The following is a 15,895-nucleotide window of genomic DNA, read 5'->3' as shown; positions in this document are numbered from 1 at the left end:
TTTAACAAGTACTAGTTTTTATGTTTTTATTATTTTCTTTTTGAACTTTGTGGTAATTTTATATTTTAATTTAAGTATGAGTCGAGCGTAATTATAAGCTCAGTTTCGGGTTTTCTTTGTCGATTCTTTCCCGAGATTAATAGGATTAGGTCGAATCAACCCTAGGGTCCTTAGATTATAAAAGGGTTTTTGTTCATAAACTCATTATGAATGAAAATATTATTTTTCCCAACTTCTCGTTGATTATTGTACAAACCCTAGATCTTGTGTTGCCCGACGGAAAAGACTTCCACGCACAACCAAATCTTGCCTCCGCTGATCCAACGATTGGATGCCGGAGAGAATATCGATCGCCGAAGGTAGTCGTCGAATGGAAAACCAATATATAAAAATAGGACTTATATTCCACCATGTTTTTTCACCAACTTTCCTTTCTTTTTTCTAAAATTCGTGTCGAACTCAAATGGGACTCTTAAAGTGAGATAAGTATAATTTTGGGGCTTTTAAATGGTTGTATATTTCATCAATCAACTCTTTATTACAATTCTTGCAAATGCACATAGTGTGACACCGCAAAGGCTTCATACATAGCAAAGGCCTTTATTTTCTTCAACCATCAAAAGTAGGCATATTCAGCTAGTTAAAATTCATCGGGTATTTTGGCTGCCCGTTGGCATAAAACAGCCCGAAATGCTGCTCCATTGCCGAGCCAGGCTTCTGATTCTCATCAAACATCGCAAATATGTACGTCTCAATCGGCCGGCCCGGCCTCCTCGGCGTCCCACTCTTCACCACCCTCACCAAATTATTGTTGTATCTCCGCGCATTCTCAATGCTCGCCGTGGCATCCCCCGACCCGTCACTGGCCGCTCCCGTCTCCGACCCTTTCGCCACCGGGGCCACCTTCCCGGCCGCGTCGGGAAAGACCCTCGCCGTGCTCTTCTCCAGCGCCGCGTTCACTACGTCCAGGAGCGCGTAGTAGAGATTGTCGTAAATCCCGTCCGGGGTGTTGATCCCACCGCCCTCCTCCAGAAAGGCGTAGTTGTAAGGGATCTGCGCCTTGTTGTAAAGGTAGGCGAAGAAGGGGTATATGTTGGCGAAGAGAGGGGCGTCCGTGTCGACGAGAAACCTCACGATGGGGTCTAGAAACGGCCTCACATCGCCCCGGAAATCCCCCTTGCTCGGCGGGTAGTTGGTGTTGGGGTCGATGACCTCGGTCTCGATGGCCGTGGAGACCTTGATTGCGCCGAGGTTGGCGGCGTCGAGGGCGGCGCGGATGTTGCGCATGGCGGGGAGGACGAACGGGACGTACTGAGCGGTGTCGCCTCGGATCGGGCTGACCTCGTTGCCGACGATGACGGCACGGAAGATGACGTTGCCGTAGTTGCGGATGTTGGTTTGGACCCAGCGGTCCGCGTTGGGGCGGCTGTTGGCGATGTCTTGGAGCTGCATGTGGAGGGCTTCCAGGGTGGCTTGGTCCGTGTCATAGATTCGCATCCTTTTGATGTTGTATTGCTTGAATAGCTGCACGACTCGGGTTGGAGGGGGTAGTCCCGCGCCGTTCCGTCCGTAGCATACCCCGATTTGAGCAGCTGCATCGAGTACCCGAAACTCGTCATGGGGTTCGAATTGACAATGAAGCGCCACTCAGATGGATAAGAAATATGTTCAATTTAAATTAACCGGCATATTTACGTTTAAGTATGAGTTTAAAAGAACGTACTCCTTCTGTCTCACAATATTAGCTCTAGTTTTTTATTTTTGTCCGTCCCAAATTACTTGTCCCATTTTCACATTTTTTATTGTGTACCTCGCATTTCATTATCTTATTTTCACTCACATATTATTATATACTAATACTCCCTCCTTCATACAGAAATAAGCCATTTGGTATGGACACGAGTTTTAATGCATAATTGGTAAAGTATGAGAGAAATAGAAAAAATAGTTGAAATTGTGAAGTGGATGGTAGGATCCATAAATGATAAAGTAAAAGAGAAAGAGAAAAAAATTACCATAAATGGATATGTACTATTTGTATAGGAAGGACGAAAAAAGAAATATGGTCGATTTCTATGAGACGGAGGGAGTATAAAAGTAGGACCCACATTTTACACCCTTTTTCAACCCATTTTCTATTACATTTCTTAAAACTCGTGTCTTATCAAAATGAGACTCATATTGAGGACGGAAGGTGTAAAATCTTTGAATCCAACATCTTTCTTAAAATTTTATAAGTTTGAGTTAAATTGCAAGTTAAAAGTTGTGTACCAATTAAAAAGTCAACCAAAATATTTAATTTTAAGGGATGTATCCCTCTGCATATAGTCATGATGGAATGTAATTAAGTTAGATGATCAAGCAAGATTGATCAATGGTAGAATAATCTATATTAAAAAAGTTTATCTCAACTATATGACTGAGAATGAACATTAATTGTACATTAATTAAAGATAAATTTAAATAATATTGAAAAGAGAAATAAAACTAACCAGTGAAATCCAGAGATGTGAACAAAAATATAAGTGTGAATATTGCAGAGAGGAAGAAGTAATTTTTTGTGATAGCCATTGCAGCCTAAGGAAAGAGCAATTGAGCAAGTGTTGGTGAATCTTGTCATCACTTACCTTCCTTTATATAGACTTTCTATCACTCAGGGGTAGTATATGCTGGACGTATTTGTAATTATATATGGCCATTCAATTATTAAACAGTAGTATATTTTTTCTTGCCTAAATTAATGTATTCGAAAACCAGCTAAAATAACTGAGTCATGTAAATAGTTAGGCAAGCTTCATATTATAAAAAAATCTACCCCCGTCCCAACAAAGTTGAGTCACAACTTTTGAGCATGGAGATTAAGAAATTATGTTGAAAAGTAAGAGAGAGGAATAAAGTAGAAAGGATAAAGAGAGAGTAAAGTGAGTGATGGAATAAAGTAAGACTGATTGAATATTTTATATTTTGTCAAAAAAGAAAATAATTCAATTTAATTAGAACATAAAAAAAAAAAAAAATATGACCCAACTTAATTAGGACGAAAGAAGTACATAATATTAGTGAATCTCATTTTGTCACACAAACAGAATAGTAATTGAACTCTTTTATAATTGAGCAGATAACTCATCCTTCTTATAAGATATTTAAGGGGATGGGCGTTCTATTTTTAACATAGTATTAGAACATATTCATGTCAGTAACAAGTTTTTCAATTGCAACTTGCAAGCGTGGAAGCCTAATAATCATTCAAGCCTTGCACGTTATGGGGTCGTACTACAACATCTTCTTGTCCGCATCAGTAAAATGGTAGTCCTAACTCTTACACCCTTCCGTACGTGAAATATTGTCTACTTTTATCATTTTGGTCCGTTCGCGAAATATATTCTATTTTTTCTTTTTCCATTTTGTATAAATGGAGCTCACTATTCATTAACTCATTACACTCACATTTTATTATAAAACTGATACATAAATGTGGAACTCACATTCCACTAACTTTTTCCACTCATTTTCTTCACATTTATTAGAACCCGCCGAGTCAAAATGTGGACAACATTTCATGTACAGAATGAGTGGACAATCCTCCCTACTTATAATACTAGTACCTTTTAAAGATGTGAGCAATCCATTTCCACCAAATACTCCTTCCGTCTCACATTTGGAATCTAAGTTCACTATTTCCATAAATGATAATAGGCCCACATTCCACTAATCTTATTAGATCCACACTTTATTACTCCCTCCGTTCACTATTTCCACAAATGATAATAGGCCCACATTCCATTAATTTTATTCCATCCACTTTTTATTACTCCCACCGTTCACTATTTCCATAAATGATAGTAGGCCCGCATTCCACTAATCTTACTCCATCCACACTTTATTACTCCATTCGTCCACAAAAATAGTCTCATTTAGCCATTTTGGTGTGTCCACGAAAAATAGTCTCATTTCAAAAATCGAAACTTTCTCTTATACTTTATCTACTTTTTCTAGTTCTATTCCTTACTTTTTACCCTCTCTCTTACTTTCTCTCTTTCCGTCTTCTATTATATCTACTTTTTCTCACCTCTCTCTGGATAGAATACTGCCCTAGTATATAATTTAATATTGTTATTTCACTTTCAAATACTTTTCCACACATGGGCTAGCTGTTGGTGGTTGTTCTATTAGTTGAACTTTCTATTCTCAATTAGCATCAATAGAAAAACTACCAATGTAGTTATGAATTTTCTTACAAGAATATTTATTAGTGTTAACTAGCTAGGTACATAGCCAAAAAATCACGACGAATGGTAACTCCAAGAAACATAAAGCAAACTCTTATGTATATAAAAATAACTAAAATATTAGTCTACAAATTTTTCAATTTCTTTAATTATTTGCATATAAATACACTAAACTTTGCAAACTCTTATGTATACAAAAATAGCTAAATTAATATTAGTCTACAAAATTTTCCATTTCTCTATTTATTTGCATATAAATACCCGAAACTTCCGGCTATTTAATGTAGTCTCTTTCAAGTTTTGTTATAATTATAATAGTACAACAGTAATATTTCTGGCGTATTTTGTTTTGGTCTAATAATACAGTTGTATTCTCAATAGAATGGGCCACTTAACTTGTGGATGAGTGTGTTTGGGTCCAAAAATTGTGTTTGCACATGTAGAATTTAATTATGCAGGGGATATTTTTGCTAGAGACAATATGATGACTTAAATTTTGTTCGAGTTACTTCATGGACCTAAATATTAGTATTTCATATTTCACTAAATGCAGTTTTCCGCTAAAATTCAAGTTAGAATTCCGTAAATTTCGGAGATGATTTTCCAAACTGCCCTAGAAATCAAGCTCTAGTTTGGCCAACCGAGTTCGTTTAAAAGGAGAAAACGTCAATTTGTGAGTATTATTATGATTTTATTAATTTTTTGGAATTTTCTAAATTTAGTTTTAGGTTGTTCAGTGTTTGTAGGAAGGTTTTACACGCCATATGAATACTGTGAAAATCATTTTCAGATGCCAACCTTAACTAATTTAATAGTACATCATAGACTCCCTTTCTTCCACCTTTAATAAACATTTTTCAAACAAATAAAAATTACTCCATAAAATATTTTCATGCATTGTAACTCCCTTCTTCCACTTCTAACTCCTGGATAAAATCGAGAATTCACAAATATCTACAAAATAAAATTAAGGGAAACAGTAAAATACAGAATAAATTGACCTAACGAAAGGTGGACTTAAGTCAACTTATTAAATGCAATATTTAAAATATGTTATGATTGACTCCATTATCAAGTTGTATGTATGCACGAATTTGTTCCAATCAATTGAAAACGACTACGACGCCTTCCATGTGATTTTCTAATATCTTGCCGGCCAATTGCATAATTTGCATGTGATTTTTTTAACCTATACCATAAAAACAATTATGCCCTTTGTCTCATCCTAAGTGGAATATTTCCTTTTTGACATGAGATTTAACGCAGTGTTATTTTGTTAGTTATGATGACAGAAGATAAAGAAAGAGTGAGAAAAAGTAGAAATCGAGAGTGATGTTTCTATATTTAAAAATATGTCATTAAAGTGCGACATTCCAAAAAACAAAATGTGTCAATTAGGGTGGGACGGATGAAGTATTTAATAACTGGACCGTGGCCGCCAGGACATATGGTTTAGCTACAAACCGTGCTTGGTTAAGTCTAGCTTGCATTAATAAACCAGTGATCTATATAAAGAGCCATTTTGAACCGGATGAACCGGTCGAGTCGCATGTGAACAACCGATCGATTCACTTGTGAACTACCTACCGATTAAACTCATTTTTAATTTTAGTTGAGTTAGACCAAAATAGAGGCTTTTGCACTAAAATTTGGAGCTAGTAATACAAAATAAGTTTGGTAGGCGCTTAAGCCTTCAGCCACTTGACCTCTATGTGGACGAGGATAGCATGAACTTATTAAGTCATACACTTTCCATGAAAGGTCAAAATTTTACAGTGGTGAAGCTCAAGATAAAAAGAACATTCTTGGTTGGCGATCTGATGACTAAAAGGTTATGATAAGACAGACTCAATTTTTTATATTTTAACTATATCAACCTTTTTTCATCATTTGACCGGATTTTTCAGATAATTAGTACGAATTTCTAGTCTATATTCACATCTAATAATCATTATATTCCGGATAGTAATGAATTGCATTTTCTTGGACATAGTCTGAGACTCTAGGTGTTACTGTAGTTTATTTTAATCAGAGGTTGTACGTGTTACGGTAATAATTACTGCAATAAAAAAATGGCTAAGGATATTTTAATGCTATTAATAATATTAATTTATATTTTTTATTATATCAATGTTTTATAAAGTGCCTTTATTGTTGGTGTCCTAGCCAAAAGTAAAAGTGTCCTAAAAAATACGAGTATAATTATAATAAATTATCCTCAACTTAGAAACGCGCGCTTGTTTTTGTGTTCTAAATTGTGATTCTTTATGATCGTCCAACAAAATTTGTCAATTTTGATTCAGCATGAGTTTTAAGAAATATAATAAAAACTGAGTTCAAACATTTAGTGGAATGAAGATTCTACTTTTATGGAGTAAGTACTATATTAGTTTATAAATAACTATGAGTAAGAATGAGTTAGTGGGTGGGATGTAGGGTCGTCCATTACCGAAATTGGTAAATGTAAAACGTGAAAAATTTTGTTAGAAGAACAGAAAATGAAACAAGTGATAAACATTCTAGAACATCGAAAATAATATTCCCTCCGTCCCGCAATAAGAGTCACATTTTGCCATTTTGGTCCGTCCCCCAATAAGAGTCATACTTTACTTTTACCATAAATGGTAAGTAGATCTCATATTCCACTAACTCACATCACTCACATTTTATTATAAAACCAATATAAAAAGTGGATCTCATATTCCACTAACTTTTTCATTCCACTATTCTTTACATTTTTAAATCTATGTCCACAATATGAGTGATTCATTGTAGGACGGAGTAGATAATTTTGATGGATGGATCAAAATAATAATATGAAAAAAAAAAATGCGACAGTTATAAATGAAAATCCAAGAACTAAACTTGTGGCTGAGTGTGTTTTGGTCCAAAAACAATACTTGCATGTCCACTACGCCATCTTACATTTAATGTGTACGTAGAATTAAAGTATGAAGAGGAAAATCAATAGATTGACTTAAATGAGTTAAATCCTAATTTTCTGCATTCCCATCGTCCACTGTCAACGCCGATAACTGCAATTAATTAAGAGATGGATTAAAAAAGGTCTAATTTGAAAAATATTAAATGCATGACAAATAAATATGCATTTAATTTTCCACCGATGAGCAAGGAATTATAACTAAAAAAGTCGTTGTGGTCCTCACGGTCAACTTGTTTTGTCATCTACCTTTCCATTAACATCATATCGCTCGCCCTTTCTGTCTCTGCTAAATGTTACTACCTCGGTCCCCCAAAATTTGCTACACTTTGACCCAACACGGATTTTAAGAAATGTAATGGAAAGTGAGTTGAAAAAGTTGGTGGGATATGGGTCCTACTTTTAAAGTATTAGTTGTATAATAAAATGTGAGTAGGAATGAGTTAGTGGAATATGGGGTCCACTACCAAAAATGGTAAAAGTGAAGTGTATCAAATTTTCAGGGACGGACCGAAATAGTAATATGTATCAAATTTTTAGGGACAGAGGTAGTACATATTTTCTTGGATGGTCCCAATAAATGTCCTATTTCATTTTTACTATTTTCTGATATTAGACCTTTTATTTTACTATTTCATTTTAACTCACATTTTATTATGAAAACCTAATACAAAGTATATAAAAGTAAGACTCATTTCCATTAACTTTTTATACCCATTTTTATTAACAGAGTTAAACAATTTCTTAAAACCTTCAGTCGGATGTGGAACATTTAGTGGGGACTAGAGGGGGACTTAGTTTCTCTTTGCATGTACACACACTACCAAATATTCATAAATATCAACAAAAAAATCACACACTTTTCAAACATACACAATCTAATCATTCATCAGTGAAAAGAATTAGAATGGAGACTTACTTACTTTCTCTTTCCCTTGCATTTTTCATTCTAAATTCCATGACCCTCTCCTCAACCCAAACAACTCCCAACTACTCCACTGATCAACAATCCCTAATTATCTTCAGAAATTCCCTCACACAACACCCTAATTCCCTCAACAACTGGTCCACCAACACCTCCATCTGCGAATGGACCGGCGTCTCATGCGGGCCCCGCCACCAACGTGTCATCGCCCTCAGCATCTCCGGCTTCGCTCTCCACGGAACCCTCCCTCCGCATCTCGGAAACCTAACGTTTCTCCGATCCCTCGACATCAGCTCCAACAACTTCACCGGCCCCATACCCTCCCACCTCTCCAAACTACGTCGTTTGAGGACGATAAACGCGGGATTTAACAACCTCACCGGAGAAATCCCGCCGTGGTTAGGATCTTTAACTCAACTCCAACATGTCCGTCTCAATAACAACTCCTTCTTTGGGACAATCCCTCCTTCTTTGTTCAATGCTTCCACTTTGCTAACTTTGGAGCTCGGAAACAATTTTCTTGAAGGATATGTTCCGAAAGAGATTGCCAATTTTTCTTCACTAGAATGGTTGAATTTGAGAGGGAATATGTTCATAGGAACTTTGCCTTATGGCATCTTCAATATTTCTTCTTTGGTGTATTTGAATATGAAACTTAATGGTTTAAGTGGTGAGATACCAAATGATATGTGTGGTAATGAAAATCCAAAACTCAAAAGAATTATAATGGATAACAACCAGTTGTTAGGGAGGATTCCACCAAATATTGGAAAATGCAAAGAGCTGGAAGAGATTTGGTTAAGTAGTAATGAGTTAAGTGGCAGTGTACCAATTGAAATTGGGAGTTTGAGCAAGCTCAAGGTTATATCATTCTCGACCAACCGGTTAACAGGTATGGCTGTCTTCTTGTCGGCACATGTCATATTTTTTAGTAATATATTAAATGCTTTGAAGTTGATGTTTCATTTTATACTTGGATTTATTTGAACACCTAGTAATGTTAATAATATGATAATTGATTAATGATATGTTAGAGCTTTAACCTAATTATACCTAATTCATTAATCTATCTTTATTAAGATTAATTTGAATAAGCTATGATAAAAAATACGATTTTTTGAATTCTATATTTCTGCAATTTATTGTGGGGGTGCGTTAAAATGACAATGTGACACCACGCTAGACTGCAATAGTATAAACGCTAGACAACAATCTACAACAATCTATACCTTGCAGTCTAGCGTATTGGATATTGCAGTCTAGAGTATTGGATGTTGCCGTCCGCGTAAATTTACCCTTGCGAATTTTTTATGATTTCCATATGGCAGCTGATTATTTGTCCACGTGTATAAATGATTGGCTAGGAATGGTGGTATAGTGTTATTTTAAGAGTGGTTGTCATGTTAACACATCCCTTTGATGAATAGTTCATAATTGATTAATTAATGATTGGGTTATAATTTGCTTATGAGTTCATATATAAGACACGGTAATTTAGGTATGTCTTTTTACCATAAAGACCTCACATAGTTTTTTGCTCGAATTCATTAATTATCTTATATATGACCCTAATATTTGATTGAAAGTTGTATATATAGCTAATTAAATTCTGTGTTGAATTGATTATTTTCATCTTCTGTACGTAAACCTAAAGTCTTGATATATGTGTGGACTTAAAATATAGGTCCCATACCAAAGGAAATCGGAAATCTTACATACCTCAAAACTCTAGGACTCTCTTTAAATCAGCTGGAAGGTATGTTTTCTGTCGCATTACAAATTTCACATGTATAATATTCTCAATCATTCACCATAAAATATTGGGAGAATATTAAAGACTATATATTATACTTACTTGGTTATCCTCCATCATGTATCATATACCCTTTATATAGGGAAAACATAGTTCTAATCGTACTAGATATCTCTAAAAATATGATACGAATATATATCTACAATTTCATTTATTAAATCTATTCATATCCTCAAGTTAAGTATCAGAAATATTTTTACTCCCTCCATCCAAAAAAAATAGACTGCTTTTGCCATTTATGGGTATCCACCAACTTTGTACCATATTGCGGACGAACAGATGGACGAGCGACCGGCTAGCGGCTCGTCCGTCGCGCTCGTCCACTATTGGAGTCGGTGAGCTGCGACGGACGAGCGAGTAGGACAAGCGGTCGTCCGTCAGGGGAGGGCGTTAGCAGATCGCTCATCTGCTATTGTGGACACGCGATTGGCGAGCGATCCTAACGCTTTTTTTCAATTTTTTTTAAAACTCTATATATACGTCTCGTTGTTGTATTAATGAGTTTCTCTTCCGTCCGTATTCGTGTTGAATTTTTACTATGTATTTGCGAATCTGTGAATTTGTTTTATTGGCTAAGGCGTCGGCTAGTCCTAGTGCTAGGCAATTATTGTACTGTGGTTAGTCCTAATGATGTGGCTGGAGGTGTTTTTGGTTTGTCCTAGTGCTAAGCTATTGGTTAGTCCTACCTATTGTGAATGCTCTAAAAATGGAAAATTTTCAACCAATACTAAACATACACATCATTCTGAATGTGGACCCCACAATCCACTTACACTCATTCCATTACCTTTTCCATCCCTCTATTACTTTTTCATATCTCTCTCTTACTTTACCAACTATACATTAAAACCCGTGTCATTCATAACTTTGTCTATTTTTTTTGGACGGAGGGAGTACTTAACTCGAAATAGTCTTCAATTTGATGAATAGTTTATACTTGTATTTAGGAGTATCATGGAGCTTTTCATTTTTCTTCATTGAAAATTTAGGCTCATTGCACGGAGTATTTTCATTTTTCTGTTGATAGTTTTGACTCATGTCTAAAAGTATTTCAATTTAAAATTGATAGTCGTGTCGAGATTAGCTAGTTAATCCAAACAGTTTTTACTTGTAACTAGGAACCAACTTAGACATTTTTTGCTCGAATCCAAAAGTCTATTAGTCCCTCCGTGCATTAATAAATGTCCCATTTCCTCAAGTTTTAAGAAATTTTTGATTTTGTAAAAGAAAGTGGTAGAAAAAGTTAGTGGAAGGTGAGTCATACTTTTTTATATTGATTTTATATTAAAATGTGTGTGGATTAAGTTAGTAGAATGTAGCATCCATTTTCTGAATATAGTAAAAGTGGAATGAGACATTTTGTAGTTCACAAACTACAGTCTACATGCACTTTACACACTACACACACTCTACAAATATTTCACACGCTACACACATTATACAAATATTTCACACGGTACACACACTACAGACATTTCACATTTCAAACACTACACAGATCGCACAATACACAATTTCACACACTATACTTTTCACACACTACAGACACTACACACATTTGACACCAACAGACACTACACATATTTTCACACACCACACACATTACGCACACTACACACATTTCACACACTACATACTACACACATTTCACACACTTAACAGATTACACACATTTCAAGCATCCATTTTTTATTTCAGTTTTTAGATTATTTTTCCAATCCAATTTGAATTGAATCGAAAAACTGAAATTTGCCTAGTGTTAAAACTGAACCAAACCGAAAAACTGTAAAACCGAGCCAAATTTAAAATTTCAGTTTGTGAATGATGTAGGCGCAGTGTGTGTATTTAATGTGCATTGTGTGTAATTTGTGTGGAATGTGTGTAGTGTGTGTATTTTACATATAGAGTATGTAGTGTGTTTCTTTTGTGTATAGCGTGTGTGTAGAGTGTGCAATGTGTGGAGTATTTTTTTTTATAATGTGCACAGTGAGTGTATAGTATGTGTAGTGTATGTATATTGTGTGCAATGTATGTATATTGTGTGCCATGTGTAGTGTGTGCATATTGTATGCAGTGTGTGTGCATAGTGTTTGTTGTGTAGTGTGTGTATATTATGTGCAGTTCTTTTATTATCTTAATTCATACTTTGTATAATTACTCTATGTAATATTTCCAAATCGTTGTTCTTAATTTGTATGGCAGGTGAACTGCCAGAAGAGCTAGGTAAACTAGCAAACCTTGAGCGTTTGCATGTTGCCTTCAATGACCATTTAAATGGCTCCATCCCATCTTCCATATTCAACATCTCAACATTGAAAGCATTACAACTTCAACAAAATCTCTTTTCTGGAACACTCCCACCAGACATGGGGGCTACACTACCCAATCTCGAGGATCTTACTCTATTCTTAAACCGACTCAGCGGCACAATCCCAAGCTCCATCAACAATTCCACCATGCTCACTAGCTTGCAACTCAACAGAAACTCATTCACCGGCTCTGTTCCCGCCTTCTCCAACCTACACTACCTCGAAAGGCTCGCCCTCTGGGAAAATAATCTCACCGGAGCGAATGAACTCCTATCTTCCCTAACAAACTGCCCCGTTTTGAAATTCTTAGAAATTTCATTCAATTATGAAATGGCAGGAGTTCTCCCTCCTTCGATCGGGAACTTCTCGAATTCGCTTGAAGTTATTAGGGCTACATACTCTGACATTAGAGGTGGCATTCCTTCTGAGATTGGAAACTTAACTAGTTTGCTGAATTTGCAGTTGTCTGGTAATAAACTCACCGGATCCATCCCAACCACTATTCGAAACTTGGAAAACCTCCAAGTATTGAGGCTTGGAGAAAATCAACTTGAGGGGAAAATCACAAATGATCTCTGTCAGCTCCGGATGCTGGGGGACTTGAATATGAGTGCCAATCTGTTCACCGGCTCGATCCCGGGATGCATAGGTGAAATTCAAACCCTAAGAAGCATCTCCTTCGCGATGAACAAGATGAACTCGGCAATACCTTTGAGCTTCTGGAGTCTTAAAGATTTGGTGTATCTAGAGCTGCAGTTGAATCAATTTAGTGGGGAGATTCCATCTCTGATTGGAGATTTGAAGGGAATAGACATATTAGATCTCTCTTCTAATCAATTTTCAGGCGATATTCCTAGCTCGATTGGTGAGTGTGAATCACTAACTGCTTTGTTTTTGAATGATAACAAATTTGATGGAAGCATTCCTGAATCCTTGGGAGATGTTACAAGTTTACAAATACTGCTTTTGTATAACAATAGTCTTTCTGGATTCATACCTAAGAAACTCCAAGGCCTCAAGCTTCTTGAGTCCTTCAATGTGTCTAACAACAAATTGGAAGGCGAAATTCCGAATGAGGGTTGCTTTGTTAACTTCACTGCTGATTCGTTTGCTGGCAACGCTGCTCTTTGCGGTGCTTCAAGGTTTGAAGTGCCGCCTTGCCCTAAAAGATCGAAGTATGATCGTTTGGTGAAGTATCTCATGCCCCCTCTCGTAGCAGTTGTCATTTTGGTGGTGATCATAGTTTTTATTATAAGGAGACGCGAAAAGAAAAGGATTACTCCTCCAGATGAGGGAGTTGCTTTGAAGATTGATTGGAGGAGAATTTCGTATTTAGAACTTGAGCGAGGGGCGGATTCTTTTAGCGAAACGAATCTGCTTGGAAGAGGGAGTTTTGGTTCTGTTTTCAAAGCAATACTTTCCGATGGGCTAAATGTTGCAGTTAAGATCTTCAACTTGGAGTTGGAAGGTGCTAGCAAGAGCTTTGACACTGAGAGTGAGATACTAAGCGCGCTTCGCCACAGGAACTTAGTCCGAATAATTGGTTGTTGTGTCAACATAGAGTTCAGAGCTTTGATTCTTGAACACATGCCGAATGGGAGTTTGGAGAAATGGCTGCATTCCGGCCGCCATTGCTTGGATCTTCTGCAAAGATTGCAGATAGCAATAGATGTCGCGTTAGCTTTGGAATATCTTCACCATGGCCATACCTATCCCGTTGTCCATTGTGATGTGAAGCCAAGTAATGTGTTGCTTGATGAAGACATGGTTGCTCGTGTTGCTGATTTTGGCATTGCCAAGCTCTTTGACGAAGGGGAGGCTATGGTTCTAACAAAAACCCTAGCCACTGTCGGTTATGCAGCACCAGGTGATGTATATATAACTTTCCAGAGTGATTTGTTGCTAACATTTTCTTAAGTTGCTAACTCTGCTAACTCATCAATGCAGTGTATTGAAATGTCCATATTAAGTTAGTTGATATTTTAATACACTGTATTGACAATGATATTTAAAATGTCCACACAATAAATTAAATTAATGTGATCGTGTTGACATTTTTAATACATTGCGTTGATGAGGTAGCAAATTAGCAATTTAAGAAAAGTATGCATTATAACGCACCCCTAACTTTCCATATATTCAATCTTAATTTTTTTATTAATTATGTCATGATGATGATCAGAGTATGGATCGGAAGGAAAGGTATCCATAAATGGGGATGTATACAGCTACGGAATCTTGCTGTTCGAGATGTTTACAGGAAAGAGGCCAACGGATGATATGTTCAACGGGGAAATGAGCGTAAAGGAGTGGGTGAGTGCGGCTTTGCAAGAAAGTCGAGTATCTGAAATTGTGGCGGTTGGATTGTTATCGAGAGGTGATCAATACTTTGAATCAAATGAGCAATGTGTCTCATCAATTTTTGATGTGGCTATGAAATGCGTAGCCTTTTCGCCGGATGAAAGAATCAACATGATTGAAGTAGTGGCTACTCTTCAGAAGATCAAATCCAAAGCAACAGCAGAAAGAGTCAGCCCTGTGAATAACAGGAGATGATTCCAGTTTTGCGTAATGCAAACAATGGTGTTTCATGTTTCTTGTTTGTGGAATTTATTTCGTAAAAATAACTAATTTCAGATAATTCAATACATGCTCAATGATGGTGTCTCAAATCATTTATAAGTTTTCGCTTTTTAAAATACTAATACTCCATCTGTCCACCCACACACCCAATTATGTGTCCTGATTTTTCATTTTGGAACATTACTTATTAATTGTCTCTTCACTTTTACTATTTTTTTTAATGTACTCTATATTCCACTAACTTAATTTCCCACACATTTTATTCCTATCCCATCTCAAAAAAATAGAAACATTTAAAATAGCACAGATTTTATTGCAAAATTAGTGAAATAAGAGAAAGGTAGAAAGAAAAGTGTGTTAGTTAGAAAATGGGTCTCACCTAATTAGAGTGACAGAAATTTTCAAAAAAGTAAAGTTTCTAGTTTTTAGGAGACGGGAAGAGTATAAAATTTATAAACAAAAATAAGATCCATATATTATTAATTTTTTCAATCCACTTTCTTTTATACTAATTCTTAAAATCTGTGCCAAATTAAAGTGAGACCCTTATTAGAGGACGGAGGGAATAGTATATAGCAAGTCGAGTATCAATCCCTCGAGCACGGTGGTATCCGTTATATATCTACCCTTAAAACGTTTGGCTATATGCTTTTTATTTAAGGTGAGGAAGTGAAATACGAAAAATAAACAAGACTAAGGTGAGAACTATTTTTAATAATTAAATTGACCTTTAAACAAGACCGAGCAACTAGACAACTAGGAAAATGACTTCGCAAAAGGTAAACTCTTAACTAATTGAAAATTTCCTAAAGACTCTACAAGCTGAAATGGAATGGATGAGAGAGAAAGGGAATTAGATTAATTGTGGCTAACATTTCATGATTAAATAAGAAAAATTTGAAGAAGATGAGACAGTGTTTGAAAACTAATTTATGATTAAAGAAGTTGCCAGCCGTTTCCAAAAAAAACAAGGCTGAAAATGACATCTACATAGCTTGCATATTGTCCAGAACTTCGGCCCATTCCATGTTTTTTATTTTCTTTTGGGCCATAAAATGTATTTTCGCCCCAACACTCAATAAGGGACAGTTTTCT

At 36.1% G+C, this 15,895-nt stretch overlaps 2 protein-coding genes across 2 annotated transcripts; one reads left to right on the top strand and one right to left on the bottom strand.

Moving 5' to 3' along the window:
- Window positions 1-492: 492 nt before the first annotated feature.
- Window positions 493-2,609, bottom strand: LOC125204088 (glucan endo-1,3-beta-glucosidase, acidic-like). The gene is made up of 2 exons (XM_048102637.1): window positions 2,493-2,609; window positions 493-1,592 (listed from the first exon to the last, which is right to left on the bottom strand). Exons 1-2 carry the CDS (start codon window positions 2,569-2,571, stop codon window positions 637-639), a joined length of 1,035 nt encoding a protein of 344 aa, XP_047958594.1. The 5' UTR covers window positions 2,572-2,609; the 3' UTR covers window positions 493-636.
- A 5,443-nt stretch (window positions 2,610-8,052) lies between these two features.
- On the top strand, window positions 8,053-14,889 carry LOC125204087 (LRR receptor-like serine/threonine-protein kinase EFR). Its single transcript, XM_048102636.1, has 4 exons — window positions 8,053-8,987; window positions 9,780-9,851; window positions 12,111-14,084; window positions 14,400-14,889. The coding sequence occupies exons 1-4, from the start codon at window positions 8,078-8,080 to the stop codon at window positions 14,771-14,773; spliced, it is 3,330 nt and encodes a 1,109-aa protein (XP_047958593.1). The 5' UTR covers window positions 8,053-8,077; the 3' UTR covers window positions 14,774-14,889.
- Window positions 14,890-15,895: the final 1,006 nt, after the last annotated feature.

The sequence above is a fragment of the Salvia hispanica genome, chromosome 2 (genome assembly GCF_023119035.1).
Source record: "Salvia hispanica cultivar TCC Black 2014 chromosome 2, UniMelb_Shisp_WGS_1.0, whole genome shotgun sequence".
Classification (NCBI taxonomy): domain Eukaryota; kingdom Viridiplantae; phylum Streptophyta; class Magnoliopsida; order Lamiales; family Lamiaceae; genus Salvia; species Salvia hispanica.
This window is presented reverse-complemented; position numbering and strand designations above follow the sequence as displayed.

Coding starts and splice junctions, on each gene's coding strand:
- LOC125204088 (XM_048102637.1), bottom strand. CDS start 2,571: ATGGCTATCACAAAAAATTACTTCTTCCTCTCTGCAATATTCACACTT. Junction 1,593..2,492: donor CACATCTCTGGATTTCACTG/GTTAGTTTTATT, acceptor TACTCGATGCAG/CTGCTCAAATCGGGGTATGC.
- LOC125204087 (XM_048102636.1), top strand. CDS start 8,078: ATGGAGACTTACTTACTTTCTCTTTCCCTTGCATTTTTCATTCTAAAT. Junction 8,988..9,779: donor CTCGACCAACCGGTTAACAG/GTATGGCTGTCT, acceptor CTTAAAATATAG/GTCCCATACCAAAGGAAATC. Junction 14,085..14,399: donor TGTCGGTTATGCAGCACCAG/GTGATGTATATA, acceptor GATGATGATCAG/AGTATGGATCGGAAGGAAAG.